The sequence below is a fragment of the Chiloscyllium plagiosum genome, chromosome 3 (genome assembly GCF_004010195.1).
Source record: "Chiloscyllium plagiosum isolate BGI_BamShark_2017 chromosome 3, ASM401019v2, whole genome shotgun sequence".
NCBI classification, from domain to species: Eukaryota; Metazoa; Chordata; class Chondrichthyes; order Orectolobiformes; family Hemiscylliidae; genus Chiloscyllium; species Chiloscyllium plagiosum.
Window position 1 is genome coordinate 58,561,397 of NC_057712.1, and position 25,766 is coordinate 58,587,162.

General features: G+C 38.5%; 1 protein-coding gene across 1 annotated transcript in view; it reads left to right on the top strand.

Moving 5' to 3' along the window:
• Window positions 1-6,644, top strand: part of cdc5l (CDC5 cell division cycle 5-like (S. pombe)) — a 48,605-nt gene extending 41,961 nt beyond the window's left edge. Inside the window, exons 15-16 of the mRNA XM_043682591.1 lie at window positions 5,004-5,216; window positions 6,156-6,644. Of these exons, the coding sequence (XP_043538526.1) occupies window positions 5,004-5,216; window positions 6,156-6,263 (321 nt within the window). The 3' untranslated portion in view covers window positions 6,264-6,644. The remainder of the gene's footprint in view (window positions 1-5,003; window positions 5,217-6,155) is intronic.
• Window positions 6,645-25,766: the final 19,122 nt, after the last annotated feature.

Here is a 25,766-nt window from a genome sequence, read left to right on the forward strand (position 1 = left end):
CTTCAGCTGAAGCCATATTTTTAAACCAGAACTTTCTCTCAATGCAGAATAAATAAGAAAGTGGCAAGTAATGATCAACCTGCAGGTAAAGGTTGCACAGTTTTCATGTGAATACTTGCTGCTTGATTATGAAGGCTTGTTAAAATGTATGAAGCGAAAAGGAAGTCTGAATGATAAATATCTTCTATCAGCCTGCTGTTAGATGTTTAATTTACGTTTGTTCTTTTGGCTTCAGAGGTTAATTGTTATTCCATGTTCTAACTTTTAATACTGTCATGTGGAACCAACAAAGGTCTACACTTTGAAGTTTCAATGACTAAACTGATCATAAAGGCCAAGATATAACATGATTGCTTTAATGTGCAAAGAATTCCTGATGAAGGGCTTTTGCCCAAAACGTCGATTTTTCTGCTCCTCGGATGCTGCCTGACCTGCTGTGCTTTTCCAGCACCACACTCTCGATACTAATTTCCAGCATCTGCAGTACTCACTTTCATCAAAGCATTTTGCCTTGTATCTTTAGCAAAAAAGTGTTATTTTTGACTGCCTGTCCTTCTATTATTTTAGTATAACCTTACCAATTTCTATTACAGTTATTAGTTCAACAACAAAATGAGTGGCAAGGATAGAGTAAGCGTTTTTTCAGCAATGTTTCTTTTTTAAACTCAATTTTTGGCTGAAAAAATAAACGCAATGGGATTGCAAGCGTAGCATGTTTTATTTATACCCGTATGGATAAGTTTCAGTTAATCAGGAAGTTATTCACAAAGGGTGGATTTGTTTAAAATATCTTGGCAGGGAAACGTGGTAAGTAGTTTGGAAATCATTCACACGCGTACTTCTGAGAATCAGGCAGTAGCAGTTCCATTCAGAGAATTTACCATGCTTCTATTGGTATTAAAAACAGCTGTGGACCATATCTAAGTAAGCATTTGTTAGTACAGTCCAACTTTAAGGTCCGCAGTCCAACTTAATCCTTTTGTGAGTGATGGTTTGAAATAACCATAATAGTGAAGGATAATTACAAAATGAGCACATTCCCAGTCTTTATCAATAATTTAATGCAAGTATTTTTTCAGCATCCCTATGCCAGCCTCCCAAGCTTCATTATTGTGAATTTCACAAGTCTGAAAGACAATGTCTGACTGCCATTTTGAATCTAAACTAAGATTGTAGCCAATGAAGTGGCCTGGAATGAAGTCTGAAAATTCAAAAGAATTAATAATTTTGAATTAGTTTTATCATCATACTGCCTTTCACAATAATCTTGAAAAAAAAATTAGGAGACTGTTGGAATGATGAATGGACTAATTCCAGTTGCATACAGTGGTAGGAAATTTAGTTTTATTCAAAGCCTCAATCTTCTAGAAATGGCCTGGATGGTCAGGAGATACAATATGCTAATTAGCTGCTTCTATTTTTTTTCTTCAATTGTGGTCTATTGTGCTCACCAGACCAGAATTGGTATTATACTCTTTTCTATTGTATGATTCAAATAACATTCAAAAAGCAAGAGCAATTTGAACAGCTTGGTGTTTTTCTGGAAATGTCTCCCACGTATCTCAAGTGTTCTACTAGGTGAATTGACACACAAGATGATTAAATATGGAAAATTCCTTTTGAACAAAAGGTGTGCTTATGTATCAGTGGGTGTTTTCTAGTGATAACTATAAATTCTGTAAATGAATTGAAGCTAATTTGAAAACATTCCATAGCGAAATTAAAATTCATGAAAATCAACAGAACTGCAGATGAAGGAAAGCTAATTTTGACTGTATTAGGCAAGAACTTTCAAAAGCTGATTGGGGTCAGATTTCGTAGGTAAAAGGAAGGCTGGAAAATGGGAAGCCATCAGAAATGAGATAATGAGAGTCCAGAGACAGTATATTCTTGTTATGGTGAAAGAAAAGGCTGGTAGGTGTACAGAATGTTGGATGACTAGAGAAATTGAGGGTTTGGTTAAGAAAAAGAAGGAAGCATATGTAGAAGGGTATAATGGTAGTAGAAGTACACTTAAGAAGGAAATCAGGAGGACAAAAAGGGGATATGAGATACCTTTGACAAATAGGGTTAAGGAAAATCCAAAGGGTTTTTACAAATACATAAAGGACAAAAGGGTAACCAGGGAGAGAATAAGGCCCCTAGGAGAAAGTGAGGACTGCAGATGCTGGAGTACCAGAGTTGAAAAATGTGGTGCTGGAAAAACACAGCAGGCCAGGCAGCATCCGAGGAGCAGGAGAATTGATGTTTCGGGCTTATGCCCGAAACGTCGATTCTCCTGCTCCTCGGATGCTGCCTGGCCTCCTGTGTTTTTCCAGAGAATAAGGCCCCTCATTGATCAGCAAGGCGGCCTTTGTGTGGAACCGCTGAAGATGGGGGAGATACAAAACATGTATTTTGCCTCACTGTTTACTGTGGAAAAGGACATGCAAGATATAGAATGTGGGGAAATAGATTGTGACAGCTTGAAAAATGTTAATATTACAAAGGAGGAAGGGCAGGATGTCTTGAGACGGATAAAGGTGCATAAATTCCCAGGACCTGATAAGGTGTACCCTAGAACTCTGTAGAAACTGCTGGGCCCCTTGCTGAGATATTTGTACCATTGATAGTCACAGATGAGACACCAGAACATTGGAGGTTGGCTAACATGGTACCACTATTTTAAAAAGATGGTAAGGACAAGCCAGGGAACTATAGAGCGGTGAGCCTGACGGTGATGGGCAAGTTGTTGGAGCAAATCTTGAGGGACAGGAGTTCCACATATTTGGAAAGGCAAGGACTGATTAGGGATCGTCAACATGGCTTTGTGCATGGAAATCATGCCTCACTAACTTGAAGAAATAACAAAGAGGATTGATGAGGGCAGAGTGATGGATATGATCTATATGGACTTCAGTAAGGTATTCAACAAGGTTCCCCTTGGGAGACTAGTTAGCAAGGTTAAATCTCATGGAATACAGGAAAAACTAACCATTTGGATACAGAACTGGCTCAAAGGTAGAAGACAGAGGGTTGTGGTGGAGGATTGTTTTTCAGACTGGAGGCCTGTGACCAGTGGAGTGCTACAAGGATCGGTGCTGCGTCCACTACTTTTCATCATTTATATAAATCATTTGGATGTGAACATCAGAGATATAGTTAGTAAGTTTACAGATGAGACCAAAATTGGAACTGTAATGGACAGCGAAGAAGGTTACCTCAGATTACAGCAGGATCTTGATCAGTTGGGCTGAAAAGTGGCAGATGGTGTTTAATTTAGATAAATGCGAAGTGTGTTTTGGGCAAGCAAATCTTAGTAAGACTTATACACTTAATGGTACGGTCTTAGGGAGTGTTGCAGAACAAAGACCTTGGAGTGCAGGTTCATAGCTCCTTGAAAATAGAGTCACAGGTAAATAGGAGAGTGAAGAAGGCATTTGATATGCTTTCCTTTAATGGTCAGAGTATTGAGTATAGGAGTTGGGAGGTCATGTTGCAGCTGTACCGGACATTGGTCAGTCCACTATTGGAATATTGTATGCAATTTTAGTCTCCTTCCTATTGGAAGGATGTTGTGAAACCTGAAATGGGTCTGAAAAGATTTACAAGGATGTTGCCAGGGTTGGAGCATTTGAGCTATAGGGAGAGGTTGAATAGGCTGAGGCTATTTTCCCTGGAGCGTTGGAGGCTGGGCGGTGACCTTATAGAGGTTTATAAAATCATGAGGGGCATGGATAGGATAGATAGACAAGATTTTTTCCCTGGGATCGGGGAGTCCAGAGCTAGAGGGCATAGGTTTAGGGTGAGAGGGAAAAGATATAAAAGAGACCTAAGGGGCAACCTTTTCATGCAGTGGGTGGTGCGTGTATGGAATGAACTGCCAGAGGAAGTGATGGAGGCTAGTACAATTAGAACATTTAAAAAACATTTGGATGGTTATATGAATAGAAAGGGTTTGGAGGGATATGGGTTGGGTGCTGGCAGGTGGGACTAGATTAGGTTGAGATATCTGGTTGGCATGGATGAGTTTGAATGAAGAGTCTGTTTCCATGCTGCACATCTCTATGACTCTATGCTATAAATCAGAGACCAAAAATAGAAATTGCTGGAAAAACTCAGCAGTTCTGAGGAAACGTCAATGCTGATTTCTCTCCACAGATGTCGCCAGATCTGCTGAGCTTTTCCAGCAATTTCTATTTTTGTTTCTTAAAGCTCACAATTTGACTGATGCAATTGTGCCTCTAACATTGAACGTGCTGTACAAGTTCATTATAGGGTGTTGGTCTGCTAAAAAGACAGTTTATGAATTTTGAAGTTGCATCCATATGTATCAGTTTTTTAAAATAAATTCCCTAAAAATATTTGCCACAATTCATAGTTTGATCTCATGAGGTTGATTATATCCACTTTTAAAATGTCAACTATAGCTTATTTTAAATTAGTCAGAATAAGTTTGTTATCTTGGCTGCACTTGTTTATGAGCAGCATGAAAGGTTGCGAGTGCCTGCAACTCCTTCAACTTTGTAATCCCTTTGTACTACAGCTTGTCAAATGTCTTCGAAAAAAGGACAAAATGCCTTGCTTTAAATGTGTTTCATTAAACTGCCCTTGTTATTATCACAAGGTCAAAATCCCAAATAAAATTACCGCACCCCTTTAGGAGTGATGTAGTAGTTCTGAAATGAAATTACTGTACCCCCTTAGGGGTGATGTAGCAGTTTCGAAATAAAATTATTGCACCCCTTTAGTGGTGATGTAACAGTTCTGAAATAAAATTACTGCACACTCTTGGGGGTGATGTAGCAGTTCTGAAATAAAATTACTGCACACCCTTAGGGGTGATACAGCAGTTCTGAAATAAAATTACTGCACACTTTGGGGGTAATGTAGCAGTTCTGAAATAAAATTACTGCACACCCTTAGGGGTGATACAGCAGTTCTCGCTGATAACTAGTTTTTATTTGGTTCTAGAAAATGCTGATTACTTTTTGAGTCATAATCACCGTTTGCTTTTGTTATAGACCAACAGAAATCACATGACCACAGAAGCAAAACAGGCAGCAAAAATGGAGAAAAAATTGAAGATATTGCTTGGAGGATATCAGTCACGTGCTACAGGTCTTATGAAACAGTTGAGTGATCTCTGGGATCAGATTGAGCAAGCACACCTGGAATTATGTACCTTTGAAGAATTAAAGAAGCATGAGGATATAGCTATTCCAAGGCGACAAGAGGTAATTCTGATGATCTTTGCTAATTTGAGTTGTGCAGAATCAATAGATTTTTGTGTTTGCCACTATTTATTTTTTAAAATGAGTTCTTAAAATAACTTTTGTATCATATAGTAAATTGAAAATGGTTTTGAAACCTGCGCTTGAGTGATAAGCTTTTTTATATCGTAAAAGAAGGCAACTGAGAAAAATCAGCAAAAACTTAAAAATGCCTGTCTCGTTTCAGTAGAAAACCAGTTCCATTGATAAAAGCATCATTTAAAAAGAAATGAATTTGTGGTGCCTCTACTTTCACTCTGAAGTATTCAGTCCTAAATTCTAATGAGCCTACATTGCCTTTGGAGGGATAATATGGCAAGTGCTAGTAAGGAAGATAAAGGTTTAGGTTCTGATCTGCATTTGATTTTACATGGAATATAGTACTAAGTGGATAGCTTTAGTAATATTAGGTAGAATGCTTTCTCACCCAATGAATTATGGCCTTGGGCAGACTACTGTCCTCAATGGTCATATGAAAAACTCAATTGCTGTATTCATTCTGAATTGCATTTCCTTGGTACTACTAACAAATGATTAATTGCAGTACTGGCATTGAATGAAGAATTCAATTACTTCTGGGGTTTTTTGTGTCAAGTCACTTTAGTCAATTAGACACAATCTTATTACAACTCATCGATCTTTGACAGGGTACATTTTTCATAATGAGCACGAATGATATGCTCTGTAACTGCCAAACATTATGTAAAGTTCTGTAGCACATTTAAGGAATGCAACCTTTAACCATGTGATTTAAAAAGTCTCAGTGAAGTTTATTCCATAAACGTTTTCTGACAATCCAAAGGATGCATCCACAAAAGCAGTAAAGACTTTATGGTCTGTCATTAAGCATCATGTAACTTATGTTTTTTTTTCTCATATTGTTTCCCAACTCCAAAAACTCAGTCTTTGAGGGAAGATGTTGCACGGCAGCAGGAGAGAGAGAAGGAACTCCAGCAAAGGTATGCAGATCTACTTCTGGAAAAAGAAGGGCTTGTATCAGCCAAGTATTGAAAAGCGGAACCTCTGTTCTACATGCATTTCATATTGTTCTGTACAGTGAACTCCATTTAAGCAGAATTTTCTGTTACAATAATGGATTAAAAAGGAAACTTCAGTAACGTCACCCCATGCAAACTGTGCTTAGCATTTTGCTGTAGTATATATGAATCCTTTGTATATTCCACGTGGAAAACATAAGTAATATATGGAGTAAAGTTCCTGTCTGGCAGTGGTGCAAGAAAACAATGTTCAGCTGATCTACTGTCAAAATCTCAGCAGTACTGAATTAAATATTTTTCTGAACATTTCTTAACTGTATGTTGAACTTATGAAAGGGTGATTTGTACTGTGATTTGAGTAACATTCTAATAAAATGTGAATTTTTTTTCTTTACATTGACTTACTTCCTTTTAATTTGAAAATAACCTGATTTGTGTGCATAAAAGCTAATGTTAAATTATTGTAGTATTCACTCTTATTTGGGACTTGCATCTTTTCAACGTTCAAATTACAATTAATCAGCTGCAGTGTTGGTATATAATAGATGCAAGCAAAAGAAAAAGGTGCACGACTGTACTGGAAGTCTGAGTTTCAACATGCTAAACTGTGCCAGTGTATGATCCTGAAGGCCCTCGGCTTTTTTAAAAAAATGCTCCCAGTAAGTTTTGATCTAACCCAGAACAACAACAATATCCTTGAATTATGTTTACAAACATTAAAATTAGAGTATCCTTTCCAGCACTGTTTGCAGCTTTGGATTATTATAACTTTCCAACCTGAGCACTTGAGATGCATTTTACTGATGCAGTATTATTTAGGATCAGCTTTGAAGATTTTCTGATATTCTACAAAAGGGGCCAACACCTAAAAACCATTATCAGAGTAATGCACCAGAACAAAGTTCATCATACAGTCTTCTCATGTCTTTGTCCAAAGACAGCATCTTATCTTTGGATTCACCTCATCTCTAATGCCATCTTTCCTTATTTGCGTTGAGTGAGATGTCACCTACTCTTTGCAGACTATGTGTGGTGCTAATACATTTTACTTAGTGAGGTGATGCATTTGTAAGTATTCTTCTATTCATCATGAATCAGCTATCTATGCTTTGTATGCTGCTGACTCCTTGTGCAGCCCCTGTTTCTAGACATTCCCACAAGGAAAAACAACATGATCGCATTTACACTATCAAGTCTCCAAAGATCTTCAATAAGGTTGCTTTTCATTCTTCTAAATTTCAATGATTTCAGGCCCAACTTGCTCAACCTGTCTACATAAAATAGGCCCTCCATACCCAGTATCAATCAAGTGAACTATCAGGACTGTCTCAAATGCCAGTGTATCTTTTCCATTCACCTTGCCCATTTACCTGTTGAACTTAAATGCTTGTTTTTTTTTATTACTGCTTGAAGCCCTTCCACCTAATCCTTCTGTACTGCAAGTTTCTGCAACCTTTCTCCATTTAAATAATATTTAGCTCTTCTGTTATTTCTGCCATAGCCTCACATTTTCCCATATTTTATTCCACCTGCCAAGTTTTAGCATGTCCGCTTACTGTTTGTCATCCTCACCATTTTCCTTCCCATGTACGAGTTTGGTGATAGTACACTCAGTTCCATAAGCCAATTTATTTATATATTACAAATAATCCTGATTCTGGCACTGATCCCCACAGTATTAGTTAGAGGTTGCCATCCTGAAAATGTTGCTTTAATCCCAACTCTGTAATGTATTAGTTAGCCAATCCTCAAACCATGCTAATATATGCTGCTCCGAAAACAATGGAATCTTCTCTTATTAAGTAGCTTTTTTTGCGGTACTTTATCAAACACCTCTTGAAAGTATAAATATATTATGTCTACCAAGTCCCCTTTATCTATCCTGCTTGTTATCTCCTCAAAGAACGGCATTGAATTTGTCAGGCATGATTTCCCCTTACCTATTACACTCTTATGATTAAAGTAAAGACCGTCCAGCCTTGCCTTGCTCTCTTGACACTCTATGTAGCTGAATTCACTGTGATTTGCTTTCTTTGCTATAGTATGAAGTTAAAAATCTCACAGCACCAGGTTATAGTCCAACAGATTTATTTCGAAGTACTAGCTTTTGGGGACTGCTCCTTCATCGGGTAGCTGTGGAACAGGATCATAAGAGACAGAATTTATAGCAAAAGGTCTCAGTCTCATGCAACTGAAACAATATATTGAACAAACCTAGATTGCTGTTAAGTCTTTATCTTTTAGAATTGATTGGAGGTTTCAGTTCATTAACATGTAAATCCCAGACTTCTTTTAGATCACATTCTCAAGATAACTTAAGGCTAAATTTTTAAAAATGTGATATATTATGAGAAAAAAACTATTGTATGACATGTCTTTATTCCATTGATATTCCGTGCCCCCTCCCCGCCACACTAGTTTAAACTTCTCCCAACAGTAGTAGCAAACCTACTTATAATGTGGTTCAGATGCAGACCATCCCCTTTGTCAATGTCGCACCTTCCCCAAAAGTGGTCCCAGTGATCCAAGAATTTAAAACCTTCCCTCTTGCATGAACCCTTGACCCATTCTTTCTTCTGTCCTATTTTCCTACTTTTAAACTTGTTAGCACGTGGCACGGGGAGTCAACCAGAGATTATGACAATTGAGGTCCTGCCTAGCTCCCTGAATTTTTGATGCAAGATCTTATTCCTCACTTCGCCCATGTCGTTGGTACCAACATGTACCATGACCACTAACTCATCAGCTTCTCCTTTCAGGATGCCTTACAATCATTCATTGACATCCCTGATCCTGGCACCAGGGAGGTCACACAACATCTTATAGTCATATCTTTGGCTGCAGAAACATCTGTCTGCTCCCCTGACCAAAGAATCCCCTATCACCGTTGCTCTTCCTTTCTTCTTCCTCCCCCCAGCACAGTCAAGGCAATTGTGGTGTCAAAAGCTCAACTCTGACTGTATTCTCCTGAGGTACCAGCACTCCTCATCTTTCAAAATAGAATATTGGTTAGTGAGTTGGACCCCAAGGTATTCCTGTATAACCTGCTTTTTTTTTTTCTGGACTGTCTGATGGTCATTTATTCCCTTCTTTCCTCTAGTCCCTTGAGCTGCTGTGTGACCACTTCTCTAAATGTGCTAGCCATGTCATTCTCATTCTCACAGATGTGCCAGAGTGTCTTCAACCACTGCTCAAGCTGCGACAACTCCAGCTTCTGCAGTTGGGAGCACTTACTGCTCATGTCATCATCTAGGACACTGGCAGCATCCAGGATTGCCCATATGTGACAGACTTACATGGTCTACAAGGCTGGCCTGTCCTGTCATGTCTTAAATTTACAATTAGCATCTTAGATTTAGACTAGCATTATTGGAAAAATTTTGTTGGACTTCCATTCTATCACTAAGGTTATGAAAGGGTTAGCTAAGTTCTCACTGTTCTAAATCTGTAGAAGCAGAAAGGATTTACCAGTAATTGTCAGGTGCCCAGTACTCAAAAAGTTAATTGATGTTAAGCTAACTGGCCGATAATCATCTGTATTTTTACCTCCCTCTGTTTTTGAATAAGAGTCTTACATCAGCAGTCGTTTAATCCTCTGGGATGTTTCTGCACAGCGCTTGCTCTGTTTATTCTGAAATGTCTCTTTAAATGTCTGTCATTGCATCTCTATTGACGTATCCACTAATCCCAATTGTCAGTTCACTTTACCTAGTTCTACTTTCAGGCCCTCATGATCAACTTTACTTGGGAATAAAATACTAGTGTTGGATTCACTCCAGTCGCCCTCAAATTTACTCTAAAATTTAATCATAGTACAGATATAATATGTGGTCATTAATTAATCCTATCTCATTATGCATTGCCAGATGTCATATAATCTGCTCTCTGGCTGGATTCAGAACATGCCAATCTGAGCAATAATCTATGACCTCCTCATTTAGACTAATTTTGCCTATCTGATTTTTCCAGTCTATGTATAAATTAAAATCCCCTGTGTTTATCATCACTCCTTTCTGATAGGGTCCATTATTTCTTCTTTTGTACTCCTGCCGTGTGATAACTGTTCGGAGGCCTCCCACATGTGACTTGTCTTTAAAATTTCTCATTTTTGTACAAACTATTTCTTCTACTTGGTCTCCTAAATATATGACAACTCTCTCTTGTGCTAATGCTACAATTAACTGACAGAACAGCTCCTCCATCATTTCATAGCATCTCATCCTTTCTAAGTGTCCTGTACCCTTTAATATTCAAATCCCAATTGGTGTCATCCTGCAACCATACTTCGGTAATGGCTGCCAGATAATGCAAATAGGAATGCATAAGCATAATCAGTTCATCTCTATTCTTCCAAATGCTACACGTGTTCAGGCAAAAAGCCTTTGCTTTTGTCCTTTTTGATATTTGCTCATCGTGAGCAATTTAGAGATTGATCCATATATAACCTTGTATGTTTATGAACTCACCCCTTATTCTGTGTACAGGTGTTGTATTCGTATTTCTTCTCACGTTTAGGCATGAGTTAACTTCCTTTTTCTGCTAAATTCAAGAATGCCTAGTAAAATTGGTGTTCTTGAATTTAAACATAAATGCATTTGGGCTGGCAGAAATGAATGCACATGGATCCTTTTTAAATTTCTGAAACAGAACAAGGGGGCAGATGAATAAAGAAGTGGATCTGTTAACCCTCCTCACTAGGGATCTTAACATTTTGGGTAATCATCTGGAACCATAATTAGGAATCCTTCCCTGGCTCCTGGTCATAACTAGCGAAAATCAGATCAGGTGTGAAATAATTGGTAGTTGGAGTTGGCTTGAGACCCCCAAAGAGATGATTCCTGTCCCTAACTTTTATGTTTGTATATTTTTTACCATAGCCATTTTAAAGTTTTCACTTCAAGTATTCACTCAACTTTCTTTTGAAAGAAATTATTGAATTCGCGTCAACCACTCTTTCAGTCAGTGCATTCCAGATTATAAATTACTGAGTAGAAAGATTTTTTTACATCTCACTTTTGATTCTTTTGTAATTATCTTAATCAGTTATCTTCTTGTTACTGAACCTTCTGCTGTTGAAAATAGCTTCTCCTTATTCACTCAATCAAAACCATTGATTGGTTTAAACAGATCTTACATATTTCTCATTGATTTTCCCTATTCTAAGGAGAAAAAAATCTGCTTCGCTCATCTCTTTCCTTAACTAAAGCCTCACATTCTCTGTGTCATCTCTAATGTCTTGTCATTTTTCCTACAGTATGGTGTCTGGAATTGGACACCATATTCTAGGTGAGGTCTAACCAGCAATGCCTAATGGCTTAGCATATCCTAATTTTATTTTACTCTGTCACTGTTTATAGAGACATAGATACCATATTCTCTTTAACAGTTACTTCAACATGTTTTGATTTGTCAAGTTTTGTGTACACAGACCCCCATTTCTTTCTGTTACTAGAGTCATAGAGATGTACAGCATGGATACAGACCCTTCGGTCGAACTTGTCCATGCTGACCAGATATCCCAACCCAATTTAGTCCCACCTGCCAGCACCTGGCCCATATCCCTCCAAACTCTTCCTATTCATATACCCGTCCAGCTGTCTTTTAAATGTTGCAATTGTATTAGTCTCTACTACTTCCTCTGGCAACTCATTCCATACATGTACCACCGTCTGAGTGAAAGAGTTGCCCCTTAGGTCTCTCTTATATTTTTCCCCACTCATCCTAAACCTATGCCCTCTAGTTCTGCACTCCCCGACCACAGGGAAAAGACTTTGTCTATTTATCCTATCCATGCCCCTCATAATTTTATATACCTCTATAAGGTCCCCCCTCAGTCTCCAACACTCCAGGAAAACAGCCCCAGCCTATTCAACCTCTTCCTATTTCTCAAATTGCCCAACCCTGGCAAAATCCTTGTAAACCTTTTCTCTACTCTTTCAAGTTTCGCAACATCTTTCCGATAGAAAGGAGACCAGAATTGCGCACAATATTCCAACAGTGGCCTGACCAGTGTCCTGTACAGCCGCAACATGACCTCCCAACCACTGTACTCAATACTCTGACCAATAAAGGAAAGCACATTAAACGCCTTCTTCACTGTCCTATTTACCTGCGACTTCACTTTCAAGGAGCTATGAACCTACACTCCAAGATCTCTTTGTTCGGCAACACTCCCTAAGACCTTACCATTAAGTGTATAAGTCCTGCTAAGATTTGCTTTCCCAAAATGCAGCATCTCACATTTATATTTCTTTTACTTTCTACTACTTCCTTTTAAAAATGAAATAATTTAGTTCATACTGTCTCACCTCATTCTTTCTGCCAAAATGTATTTATTATTAATTTACTGTCTTAAATTTCATTTGTCATCTATCTGTCTATTTCAATAATGTGTCCATGTCCTCCTCAATGTTTATTACATTTAGATGTTTGGTGTCATCTGCAAACTTTGAAATAATTGTCTCAGTAGTCAAATTCAGGTAATTAACATTTATCAAAATAAAGCATCAGTCCTCAACTAATCACTGGTAGATGCCTCTCTATATTTCCCTCCAGTCTGAGAAACTTACATTCACTACTTGTCTCCACTTTTGGCACGTTAAACAATTTTATATCCATGTTACCATGTCACTTTAAGCCCTCAAGCTTCAATATTTTTAACATTGTTATGGTCTTGGACTGAACCGGTCATTTTATGTTGAAAGAAAACAGTTGTAGTTCCAGCTAGTTATTGAAAGAATGAAGCACACAATTCCACAGTTTAAAATAAACTAACATTGCTATACAGGGGTCAAACAAGGTAAACAATAAATATTATCATGAGTAAGCATCTATACTTGAGAACTCAGAACCAATATAACATGAACGAACAGACAAATTGTGGTTGATTATAAACCATAAATTACACATTAAATGACAGAAACAAATTAAGAGAGAACTTAAAAAATTGGCTCAGCAGTCTCCTCAGCATATATGTCATCAATTACAGTAAGGCAGTGGTGTTGTGGTAATGTCACTCAGCTAATGATCCAGAACTTGATGCTCTTGCTTTGGGGTTATGGATACAATCCCCACCATGACAGAGTGAAATTGAAATTCAACAAACTCTAGAAGATAGCTGTCCCAATGATATACATGTATGTCAATTGTAAAATCCTATCTATTTCATTTATGTTCACACATGGACATCAGTGGCTGGATTGTATCCCCTAATCAATCTGCTCAAATATGTTATGACACACCTCTGGAGCAGGTGGGACCTGAAACCAGGCCTCCTGGCTCAAAGTAGGGATATTACAGCTACACCACAAGGTTGCTGGCTGCAGCAGCACTTTGGTTGTCTCTTACGTGTGCAATTTACTCCTAAATTTATGAATAACTTAACTTTGTGCAGTATTTAATACTGCTCTAAAGCTCACTTGGAGTATTTTGACAAGACTCCACTAGCAGTTCCCTACTTATGAGAAATGTGGTAATGGGACTATCGTACTAGCTGTAAGGTTCCTTGCTGGCATCAAAGCCTCATGATATTGCGTTTTGTGTATTGACGCCAGCTGCTACCTGCTTCAGCACATTGCTTCTTCAGGGTAGTGTTAGATTTTAATATCAGAGAAATTTCAGAATGTTAAAATTGTTGAAGACGCACTTGGTCTCTGTCTTAACATTTGATTCATGCAACATGGTGTAAATAAAGCAAAAGCTATCGTCCATTCTTCCAAATATTATAAAGTCATTACTTTGTGACAATGTGCAATGTCAACTTTATTCTATGAATTGCCTGTGGTAAATATCTCTAAAGCCAAGAGAATCATAAATATATAAATTATGTTTCTTCTTACTTAAGGAATCCTGTTCTATAAAGAAAGAACATTTGAAATGTTTGGATATTGAATCCAGATGCATATAGTTCAAGCCTGTCTTCTTTTAAATTACGAGTAATTAGAAAAATGAAAGAGGAACTTCTGGCCAAATCATCCTAGAAGTACAGATTTAAAACTGACTCAAATTTTAATTTAGAAAAGATGGTTGAATAACAAGCATATTACCAACATATTAGTTTCACAGCATTTATCAAATACAATGTTGTATGATGCACTTAAGTTTCTGTTTTGAGAATTAACTAGTTGTTATGATGGCATCCTGGGAACCTACAGTTTCTTATGTTTATTCAGCAAGTTTTACCATGTATTTCACTAGTCGACACTTAGACCACCCTGAAGTTTGGAGTATCAAGTTTTATAACAAAATAAAGCTATGTTTAAGAGAACAGGAAACAATTCATTGTTATATACTAGGCAAACTGGGTAAGTGGTAATTACAGAACATTTCCTGAACATGATAGTTTTATTGCAGTTAGAACCATTTTGTTTTGACTGTTAAATGTGCTTTCATCAAAATTATCAATATAGAAACATGTAGTCAATTTCTCATAACAGCACTTTTCCTTAAAAGGTCTCGTTTAGTGTAATGTTTGTCATATTGTACAAAATCAAGTACTGCACCACATACATTTATTATTGACTGTCCTGGAAAACCTAGGAATATTTTAATTGACATAGAAACTTTAGACTTTTGCATATCTATATGGACACTTCCTCTCTGCTGAATTAGTGTCAACAACTTGTGAAGGGCATTGAACTAAGAAATACAGAAATAATTGATGAAATAGAAAATGGTCTGTGCATTGCTCGATTGAAGTTGGTAATGGATGAAGCTGAAATTGAATATATTGCAATAAGGTTATTTCTGTGTAAGGTAGAGAGCAAGAGAATGAAGACTGAGGTACTAATGAACAGCCAGGTCCAGCCATATGCAGCTATGTTAATGTCAAACTACATACCATATGTTTAGATTCCCTTACAGTGTGGAAACAGGCCCTTCAGCCCAACAAGACCACACCAACCATCCGAAGAGTAACCCACCCAGACCCATTTTCCTCTGACTAATGCACCTAACACTATAAGTGAGACAGTGAAAGGTGAGAATGCAGGGCAAGGCAGACTGCGCTAGAGACAGTGTTCTTACATCAGGCAAGGAAAACACTTTTTTATTAATACATGGGACTTGAATATTTTATCTTATTTATTGGAGGGATGAATTGTTACTGGCTGGGTCAACATTCATTGCCTCTCCCTGGTTCCCCTTGAGAAGGTGGAGGTGAGTTGTCTTCCTGAACCGCTGCAGTCCGTCTATTGTAGTCTACCCACAATGCCATTGGGGTGGAAGCTCCAAGATTTTGACCAACAACACTGACGGAATGGTGACTTATTTCCAAGTCTGGATGGTGAGTGGCTTGGAGGGGGAACATACAGAGAGAGGTGTTCTTATTTATGTTTAGTATCTCTTCTTTGCACCTCAACTTTAACAATAATACTTCATTTCATGAATGCATTTGCTTTGTTTCAAGTAAAAGCTCTCAACTGAAAACCCAGAGAAATCATGAAGATCATCTGGCTTCCTACATTTTCATTCATGGGATATGGTATTCCTGTCTAAGCCGCTGTCATTGTCCATCCCTAATTTCACAGATGGCAGTTATGAGTTAACCACATTGCTGTGGGTCTGGAATCACCAGGTATGTAGGCCTGCCAAAGGATGGCAGATTTCCTTCCCTAAAGGACATAAGGACAAATTGGAGTTTAATTCAGATAAATGTGAGTTGCTGCATTTTGGGAAAGCAAATCTTAGCAGGACTTATATACTTATTGGTAAGGTCCTAGGGACTGTTGCTGAACAAAGAGACCTTGGAATGCAGGTTCATAGCTCCTTGAAAGTGGAGTCGCAGTTGGATAGGGTAATTAGGAAGGTGTTTGGTATGCTTTCCTTTATTGGTCAGAGTATTGAGTACAAGAGTTGGGAGGTCATGTTGCAGCTGTACAGGACATTGTTAGGCCACTGTTGGAATATTGCGTGCAATTCTGGACTCCTTCCTATCGGAAAGATGTTGTGAAACTTGAAAGGGTTCAGAAAAGATTTACAAGGATATTACCAGGGTTGGAGGATTTGAGCTACAGGGAGAGGTTGAACAGGCTGGGGCTGTTTTCACATGAGTGTCGGAGGCTGAGGGGTGACCTTATAGAAGTTTATAAAATTATGAGGGGCACGGATAGGATAAATAGACAGATCTTTTCTCTCGGGTCGGGAAGTCCAGAACTAGGGTGAGAGGGGAAGGATATAAAAGAGACCTAAGGGGCAACGTTTTCACGCAGAGGGTGGTATGTGGAATGAGCTGCCAGAGGATGTGGTGGAGGCTGGTACAAATGCAACGTTTAAGAGGCATTTGGATGGGTATATGAATAGGAAGAGTTTGGAGGGATATGGGCCGGGTGCTGGCAGGTGGGACTAGATTGGGTTGGGATATCTAGTCGGCATGGACAGGTTGGACCGAAGGGTCTATTTCCGTGCTGTACATCTCTATGACTCTATAAGTGAACCAGGTGGGTTTTAATGACAATTGAAAGTGTTTACATGGTCATAATTAGACTAGTTTTAAATTCTAGATTTGATTACATTCAAATTTTATCATCTGTCATGTTAGGATTCAAAGATCTTCCCAAAGCATTAGCCCAGAGCTCTAGATTACTAGTTCACTGACATGGTCATCAATGAAGCTCAAAGTAATAGAGTCGTACAGCTGGGAAACAGACCATTCAGTCCAACTCATTCACATCGATCATGATCCCAAATCAAACTAGTCCCATTTGCCTACCATTGTCCCTTTTCTACTCATGTACTTATCCAAATGTCTATTAAATGTTGTAACTGTACCTGCATCTAGCACTTCCTCTGACAGTTCATTCCACACAAAAAACACACTCTGTTCAAAAATGTTATTCCTCATGTCCTTTCTAAAGCTTTCTCCACTCAGAAATATGCCTCCTAATTTTGAATTTCCCCCACTCTAGGGAAAAGACCTTTGCTATTCATTTTATCTATAACTCTCATGATTTTATAAACCTCTATAAGGTCACCTCTCAACCATTTCCACACCAGTGAAAAAGGACCCAAAGTATCTAACTTATTTTTATATCTCACCCTTCCATTCCTGGCAATATCCTGGTAATTTTTTTCTAAACCAATTTGATAATATCCTTCCTACATGTAGCAGGGCAACCAGAACTGCACACAATACTCCAGAAGAGGCATACTTGAGAAACAGCAACTAACCTTTTGATCAGGCATGCTATGGTCTTCAGCAATTTCAGACCATAATTTTCCCCCCATTTTGTTTCCTTTGTAGATTTCAATTTTAATTTTCTTTGACTTTTTCTAAACAGCAATTCATCATTCTGCCATTCACTCCTCAACTTAATACATTGTTACTTCCTTTTGCCTTTCAGCACAAGCTCTTTCTTACTTAAACTCTCCCTTTTTTTCTTTACAGACTTGCTTCTTTTTATCACTGTCTCCACCTCACCACTTGTTAAAAACCATTATGTTGGCAACCTCTCCCATTTCTGATGAAATGTCAACTATGTTTCTCTCTCTCTCTAAATGCTGTCTGGCTTGCTGATTTTCTGTTTTTATTTTGTAAATCCTTTGCATGTTAATAAACTCAAAGATGATGAGCTTTGAAATTGCACAATACAAACAAATACATTTTTCTCTCTATTTTGCAATACATTGTTGTTGAAAGATTTTTCTTTCCTGCTGCCATAAGTGATGAACATTCTTGAGTCCTGAAGAAGGGTTACACCCGAAATGTCAACTTCTCCACCTCCTGATGCTAGCGTGCTTGTGTTCTTCCAGTCTCCTGCCTGTCTACTTTGGATTCCAGCATCTGCAGTTTTTTTTTTGTCTCGGCATATACAGGCAAACAATCTCAAATTACATAAAAGTTAAAGGAAATAACACCATTTCTTTATCAAATGTTAGACACGAGCTTCAATACCATGCGTTGTTCCAGTCATCTAATCATAGAAAGAATGTTACACCCGTAAGAGGGTAAGAGGCAAAAAGCCAAAGTGATTGTGCATGTCAGGAATCTAAGGTTAAGAAAAGTTACAGAAAAATAAAATGTGAAGCATTGGATACTGTTATTCACAATGGGAAAATAATTAAAGGAATGTGCCGAACTGGGAAATATATGGCTTAAGTCATATGCAAAAAATGAACAGAGATGTTTCTCCCTTGTCTTGATGATGATCTGCTGAGGTAGGCAAATAAAATGTTTTTGTTAATGAATCAAGAAAAGTAGATACAAACCAGGAAAAAATATAACTAAAAAACATTTTAAGAAAATCAAAAATAGTTATCGCAAATTGTAAGGCCATTGCAGTTGGCTAGACATTGTGAAACCTGTAATTACAGACAGAGAATTAACAAAGAATTATTGATTCATGTAAAGAAGTGGCTGGAGAAACTGGCAGCATCTGTGAAGAGAAAACAGACTTAATGTTTTGACTCCTGGCATTCTTCCTCAGAACCTAAAGGGTCACTAACCTGAAACATTAATTCTGTTTTGTCTTTACAGCAACTGCTGCACTTGCTGTGTTATTCTGGCAATTTGGTTTTGCTTGATTCAGATTTTCAGCATCTGTTGTTCTTTGTTTTATTAAAGAATAATTCATTACAGTCAGATCAAGCAGTAACATCTTACTCTTTTACAAATAAAATATCTTTTAGTGGTTTGTCCCAACGAGCAACTTATTCTCCACCTGGTGCTCACTTGTGGTGGAAGGCAATGACTTTTTCCAGGTTTTTCATGGGAGTCTGGTGCCTTGACTTGGGATTTTCAAGTGTCATTTCTATTGGATTAGTAATAGAAGGAAATAGTAATATTAAGGAAAAGCAAAAACGAGTATGCATCACCCAGTAAAAGTGTTAGTGATTTTTTTTAATGGTGAATAAACAGTAAACATAACATTATTGCCTGATCTAACTGTAATCACCTAATTGCTATTAGTAGAATGGTCCATAAACAGAGGTCTCAAAATGCTGAATTAGCTATTGGTGCAGGTTTTCAAGTTGGAGTTGGAAGTGCTGTCTCTAACATCATTGGACAGGAAGTACATACACACATTTTGAGCATTTGGTGGAGATGGCGTCAGGACAGGGAGCAGCATAGTCAATGAAAATCACATCCCTTTTACAACAGTTGTCATCATACTCTATAACTTAAATATGCTGCAGCCACTTTGATAAGTAAAAGGTATGTTGGGGAGCAATCTGTGGTTGTCAGGTTGGTGGGGGGTACGGTGTGACATAAGTGAATGGTTACTTGGCATAGGTTGAGTCTGACGGGGGATGTTGGCTCCAACAGGTTGTTTGGTAAGGTGAAGGGGATGCATCAGTAAAAGGGAGATGGTGACAGTCAAAAGGGGTGGTATGGCCGTGGTCACATCTGGAGAATTGGATCAGGATGGGAAGGAAGGTCAGCTTTGGGTGCGGAACAAAAGGGATGGGTATCTGATCTGATGGGGTCATGTAGGGGAGGTACCATTGAGTCAGGTGCTTTTGGATATAGTGGAGTCAGATTAGGGTGATGAGGGTGTCACGATAATGGAGTGGCATTGCCAGATCATTCAGCGATAGAGTCAGTGGTGAGTTTGGGGTTAAGTTTAATGGCAACCAGGATGTAGAATTGGTTTTTAATCTTTATTTAACCTCAGTAATTATGAATCCTAAGTAAAACTGAATCCTCTGAAATCTCTGACTAACTCAGAGTTGGGGACCTTTTCGGTGGATTCCAGACAGTGGGTAACTGTCCCAAGGAAATAGCGACTGAGTTAGCTGAATAAAAATCTCCACAAGGTCCTGATGTGTAACTTGGAAATACCTTGAAGAAATAACTATCTGAGCAATGGGATTTTTGGGATAATGTACTCTTATGTACATTTATGTACTCTCTTCTAACATTCCTTCCTTTAAAGAATTTATGGCTCTCTGTTTTGAGCTAAAGATTTTCATGATAGCCTTTCAACTATTTTGCCAAAATAAGGCACGATGTAGAAAGAACTTCAGAGATTAGAACAAAAATGTTTCTTGGTGTATTCAGTTTTATTCTTCATGACAACAGTTATCATTGTTTTATAACACCAAAGTGCAATCAATGTTCAACTGGCTGAGTAGGCATTGATGGATTAGAACCAAATTCCATCTGGTATTTTATTTACAAAGCAGTGGAGTTGATATAGAAATAATTAGCATGCAAAATGATATTGAGTGAAAGTCAGATTGAGGGCAGTGATTTTTGGGGACTTGTAAACAGAGAATAATTCACACTCCCATCATCCTGAGATTTTAAAGTGAAGGCAGTGTTCCCCCAAATGAAGACAATCAAGTTGAAATATTGTACCCATCTCTCAGCTACTCAGTTGACAGACCATATGACAAGCAGACTTAAACTATAACCCAGACTTCAAGGCACTAGCAGATAATGAGTTGGTGTCACACTGTTACTTTGTGAGTAGAAGACAGAATGATTAGTTATACGTATTGATTTTAGACTTGTTAAAAAAATTTTAAAAGTTTATTCTATATTTTCTTTGATTGGATCCTGGGTTGCATTTAAGATTCAAAAAGATCTTTACTTAAAAAGGTTGGCAATCATTGATCTAGGAGCTAATACTGTTCAAAAAGACTTTAAATACTGCTTTAGGTTTATTTGTTGTCCAGAATTTTACACAGCAGCTTTAGTCCTGATATGCTGGGAATTGAGATTATAAATATATAAACAGCATTTTCTGCAAGTTACTTACTGACTAATTATTGACTTGACTAAGAATTGACTTTCTAACCAATAGCTTCTTTTTCCACTTCATAATCTATGACATCTGCTATCTTTCCACTATTCATTAGTCATTTATGTTTCTATTAGAAATTTCTTATTATCTTACAAATCAAATGTGATCATACAAAATGAGGGAAAAATCCCTCTATGCAATATTAATTTCACCATGTCATAGAATAATAGAAGATTCTCCATTCAGAAAGTTCCTGATCAGCTGAACAGTCCAGGAGATATGTTGAGAATTAAAATGTTGTTGTGGTTCTGTTCGCCGAGCTGGGAATTTGTGTTGCAGACATTTCGTCCCCTGTCTAGGTGACATCGTCAGTGCTTGGGAGCCTCCTGTGAAGCGCTTCGTGATCTTTCCTCCGGCATTTATATGTTGGGGTGGTTGGGGTGGTTGCTTTCGTAGTTTAGGACCACTGCAGCGGACAGCTGGAATTGACAACCGGAAGCGGCAGATTCAAACCACTATAAATGCCGGTGGAAAGATCGCAGAAGCGTTTCAAGGAGGCTCCCAAGCACTGAGGATGTTACCTAGACAGGGGACGAAACGTCTGCAACACAAATTCCCAGCTCGGCGAACAGAACCACAACAACGAGCACCCGAGCTACAAATTTTCTCACAAACTTTGAAGAATTAAAGTGTATATGCATTTCCTCAGAATGGTAAAAATTGGAGATTAAATCGCAAAGCTCATAAGATAGGACCACCAAAGTTTTTTTTTGCAGAGGCCTGTGCAAATACAGTCTTCAGCTGAGCCTCCTCCACTTTTCAATATTGCTGCCGTAATGCTGCTTTCCTGCCTGTTACCCATAATGCATTATTCCATTTTAGATTAAAAATCTGTTTGACTCAGTCTTGAATATATGCAATGCTGTATTCTCCCTTGCTGTCTCAGTAAGAATATTCCACTGACTAATAATGACCCTAAGAGAAAAAAAAATCCCTTATCCCCATCTTAAATGGGAGACCCTTTATTTTTAAAGTGCCCTCTATAAACTATTTTCGAATATGACCCCATTTTATCACCTGAAAATTGAGACTCAAGATGCAAACAAAAACAAACCAGTAATTAAGTAGCACAGTAACATTCATATTATAATTAATCATTGAACCCCTACAGTGCTAAAAGATGTCATTTGGCTGATCAAGTCTACACTGACACTCTAAACAGCATCCCACCTAGACCCACCACATCCCCATGACCCTGTATTTACAATGGCTAGTCCACCTAGCCTGCACACTACAGACAATTTAGCATAGGCACTCCACCTAACCTGTACATCTTTGGACTGTAGGGGGAAACTGGAGGACATGTCAAACCTAAGTAGGCATGAGGAGAATGTGCAAACTCCAGTCACCCAAGGCTGGAATTGAACCCAGGTCCTTGGCACTAAGAGGCAACAGTGGTAATCACTAAGCCATTATCCCAACTATTAAAGCTTGTTTATTACCAATCACTTAATATATCATATAGATGTGGAAATCATGTTTTTGAAATACTTCACAAAAAAACACTATTTTAGGCACTCATCTGTCCATTGCTTCATCTAAAACATTCAAGTTCAGGAACTTGACCAGTAAATTGACATTCGGATTTTCACCCAGCATTACTAATCTATATTAAAATTACATGAAGGTTTTCTAAAAGCCATCTTAATATCAATAATTTTGTTGATAAATTACTTTGATCTAGTCTTCAATTGAGGATTTTAATTGACAAAGTATTATTCATAGTTTCAGACATGACAGTTACCCTATGGTTTCCACTGCACACAATGCAATTTTAAAATGAAGTGGATCTAATTCTCGAAATAAGCAACTTCCCTGAATGTTGAACTGTGCTCCTCCTAACCCAGGACAACACTATGGAGTGTTTTTAAACAGGCATAGAACTTGACATGCACAAGTCTGTATCAGCCAAGCTGGCCCCACTTTCCAGTGAGATCAGGGCTTATGCCTGAAACATTGATTCTCCTGCTCCTTGGATGCTGCCTGACCTGTTGTGCTTTTCCAACACCACACTCTTGACTATAACCTGGTGTTGGGTGATTTCTAGCTTTAACTAATAGAAGACAGAGTTGGGATATGGGAGGCATTTTTCAGGATGGCAACCTGCAACTAGTGGAATGTCATAGAGTCTCAATTATTTACTATATATTAATGACTTAGATAAGGCAAGTAAATAAACTTATAATCAAGTTGTACAAAAATTGACGTGAAGGCAAGTGGTGAGGATTACACAAACAGTCTGCAGAGAGATAAAGACAGGTTTAGTGAATGGGCAAAAACTTGGCAGATGGAAAATAACATGGGAAAATGTGAGGTGATGCACTTTGGCAGGAGGCAGACAAGTTGAACACAATTTAAATTGAAAACAATTTCAGAAAACTACAGATCAGGATTTGGAATCACAAGAAGCTAGCATCCAAGTTCAGCAGATAATAAGGAAGGCAAAGGCAATGTTGGCATTTATTTCAGAGGGAATGGAGTATAAAACAGATTGCTTTCTAAAGCTACTCAAGGCACAGCTGGAACAATGAACTGTTTCCAGTCCCTTAAAGGGCATGGAGTGTAAAAATAGAGATATCTTGGTAAAAATAGAAAAGGCATTAGTCACACTACAACTGGATCATATTTGGCCATCTATCTAAGAAACGATATATTGGTACTGGAGGCAGTTGAAAGAACGTTCACTAGGTTAATCCCAGGTATGGAAGGATTTTCTTATGAGGAAAGGTTGTACAAGTTGGATTTGTAGTTATTGTAGTTTAGAAGAGTGAGATATGTTACTGAAACATATAAGATTCTTCCAATACTATGGTTTCTCCCCCACTGTGGCTGATGGGACCCTCAACTGCATCCGACGTATCACCCGTGCTTCAGCTCTTGCCCCTTCCTATAACTCACAACAGTGTGATCAGGACCCACTTGTCCTCACTTTTCATCCGACCAGCCTTTGCAGTCAAAGGATCATTCTCCGCCATTTCAGAGAACTGCAGCAGAACGCCATCACCAAACAATCTTCCCCACACTCCCTCATCTGCATTTCACAGGGATCGCTCCCCACTGGGACATTCTAGTCTATTCATTGACCACTAACACCACCACCACCTCCCTTCCCATGGCATTTTCCCGGGTAACCACAGAAGGTGCAACACCTGCTCTTTCACTTCCTCCCTGCTCCCAGCCAAGGGCTGAAACAGTCTTTCCAAGTGATGCAGCACCTGCACCCACATTTCCTCCAATCCTGTGTATTGTATTTGCCGAACCCAATGTGGCCTACTCTACATTGGAGAAACCAAACACAGACTGGATGACCGCTTTGCAGAATACCTCCAGTCTGTGCACAAGCATGACCCCGACCTTCCTATAGCTGGTCATTTTAACACAGCATCCTGCTCACATGCCCACTTGTCTGTCCTCGGCATACTGCAGTGTTCCAGTGAATCACAGCGCAAACTGGAGGAACAACGTCTCAGCTTCAGATTAGGCACTTATCAACCTTCTGGACTTAATATTGAGTTCAACATCTTCAAATTGTGAACAAACTCCCATCTCTTCCCTTTGTTTTAGCTTTATATGTTAAATTATCTATCACCATGTCCTGTCTCCCCTCCCCCCACCCCAGTGGGACTGTCTGTTTTTTCCTGTCTGGCAGTTAGACACATAATTGTTCTACCATTCTCATATTCCAATCACTTAATCTATCAACGTCTTTTCTCCTCCAGCACTCTTCAGCGCCCTCCCCCCACCCCCACACACCACCACCAACAATAGCATAAATGCTGTCCCCTCCACACTTGACTTTCAGTTCTGATGAAGAATCATTCCAGACTCAAAACATTAGTTTACCCCCTCACCATGGATGCTTTCTGACCTGTTGTGATTTCCAGCATTTGTTGATTTGCAGTAATTTGCTCCTAAAACACATAGGGGATTTGAGAGGGTAGATGCATTGATGCTTTTATCAACCTTGTGGCACAGTCTAAGATCAGTAGCGTAATCTAGACTAAAGAGTCATCCATTTAGGACAGAAATAAGGAGGACTTTTTTCAGAGGATAGTCATTTTTTTGCAATGTTTTGGCTTGGAGGGCTGTCAGGATTGGGTTTGCTAAGTATATTCAAGGCTGAGATAAACAGATTACTAATCAGTAAGGGAATCAAAGGTTATGATGATAAAGCAAGAAAGTGAAGTTGAGGATTATGTGACCAGCTATGATCTATTGAATAGTGGAACAGACTCAATGAATTGAATGGTCTATTTCTGTTCTGATATCATATGGTCTGTAATTTTTATGTTAAATTAATCTTGAATATTGTTATTGTTTCCTGTTTTGGTTTGTTTATCATTAATACTTTTCTCTTTTGTTTTTTCTGTATTCTTTGATCTACCACATCTTCATAAATTTGGTATCTTGCCGACACTACTTTGATCACTGCCTTCAATAAACCCCTAGTTATGTGGCTTGCTAGAATACTGTCCCAGCATAATTCAGGTGCACACTGTCCAGAGGATACAACTTCACTTTTCCCAGGGAACCGCAATTATTAAAACGAGATGGGCAGGTACTATTTTGTTCGGATAATCGATTATTCGATTAATCGATTAAATGACTTTCCTCAGGGGCTTGGAGTTTTAAAAGTCTACTCCCCGTTCAGGAGACTGCAGCAGCACACAGCGCACGAGGCCTCGCCCCAACCAACCCCGCTCCCGCACCAACACCATGCAACACTGCTCCCCACCCCAACCCTGTACAACACCACCCCCTGACGCCCCCAT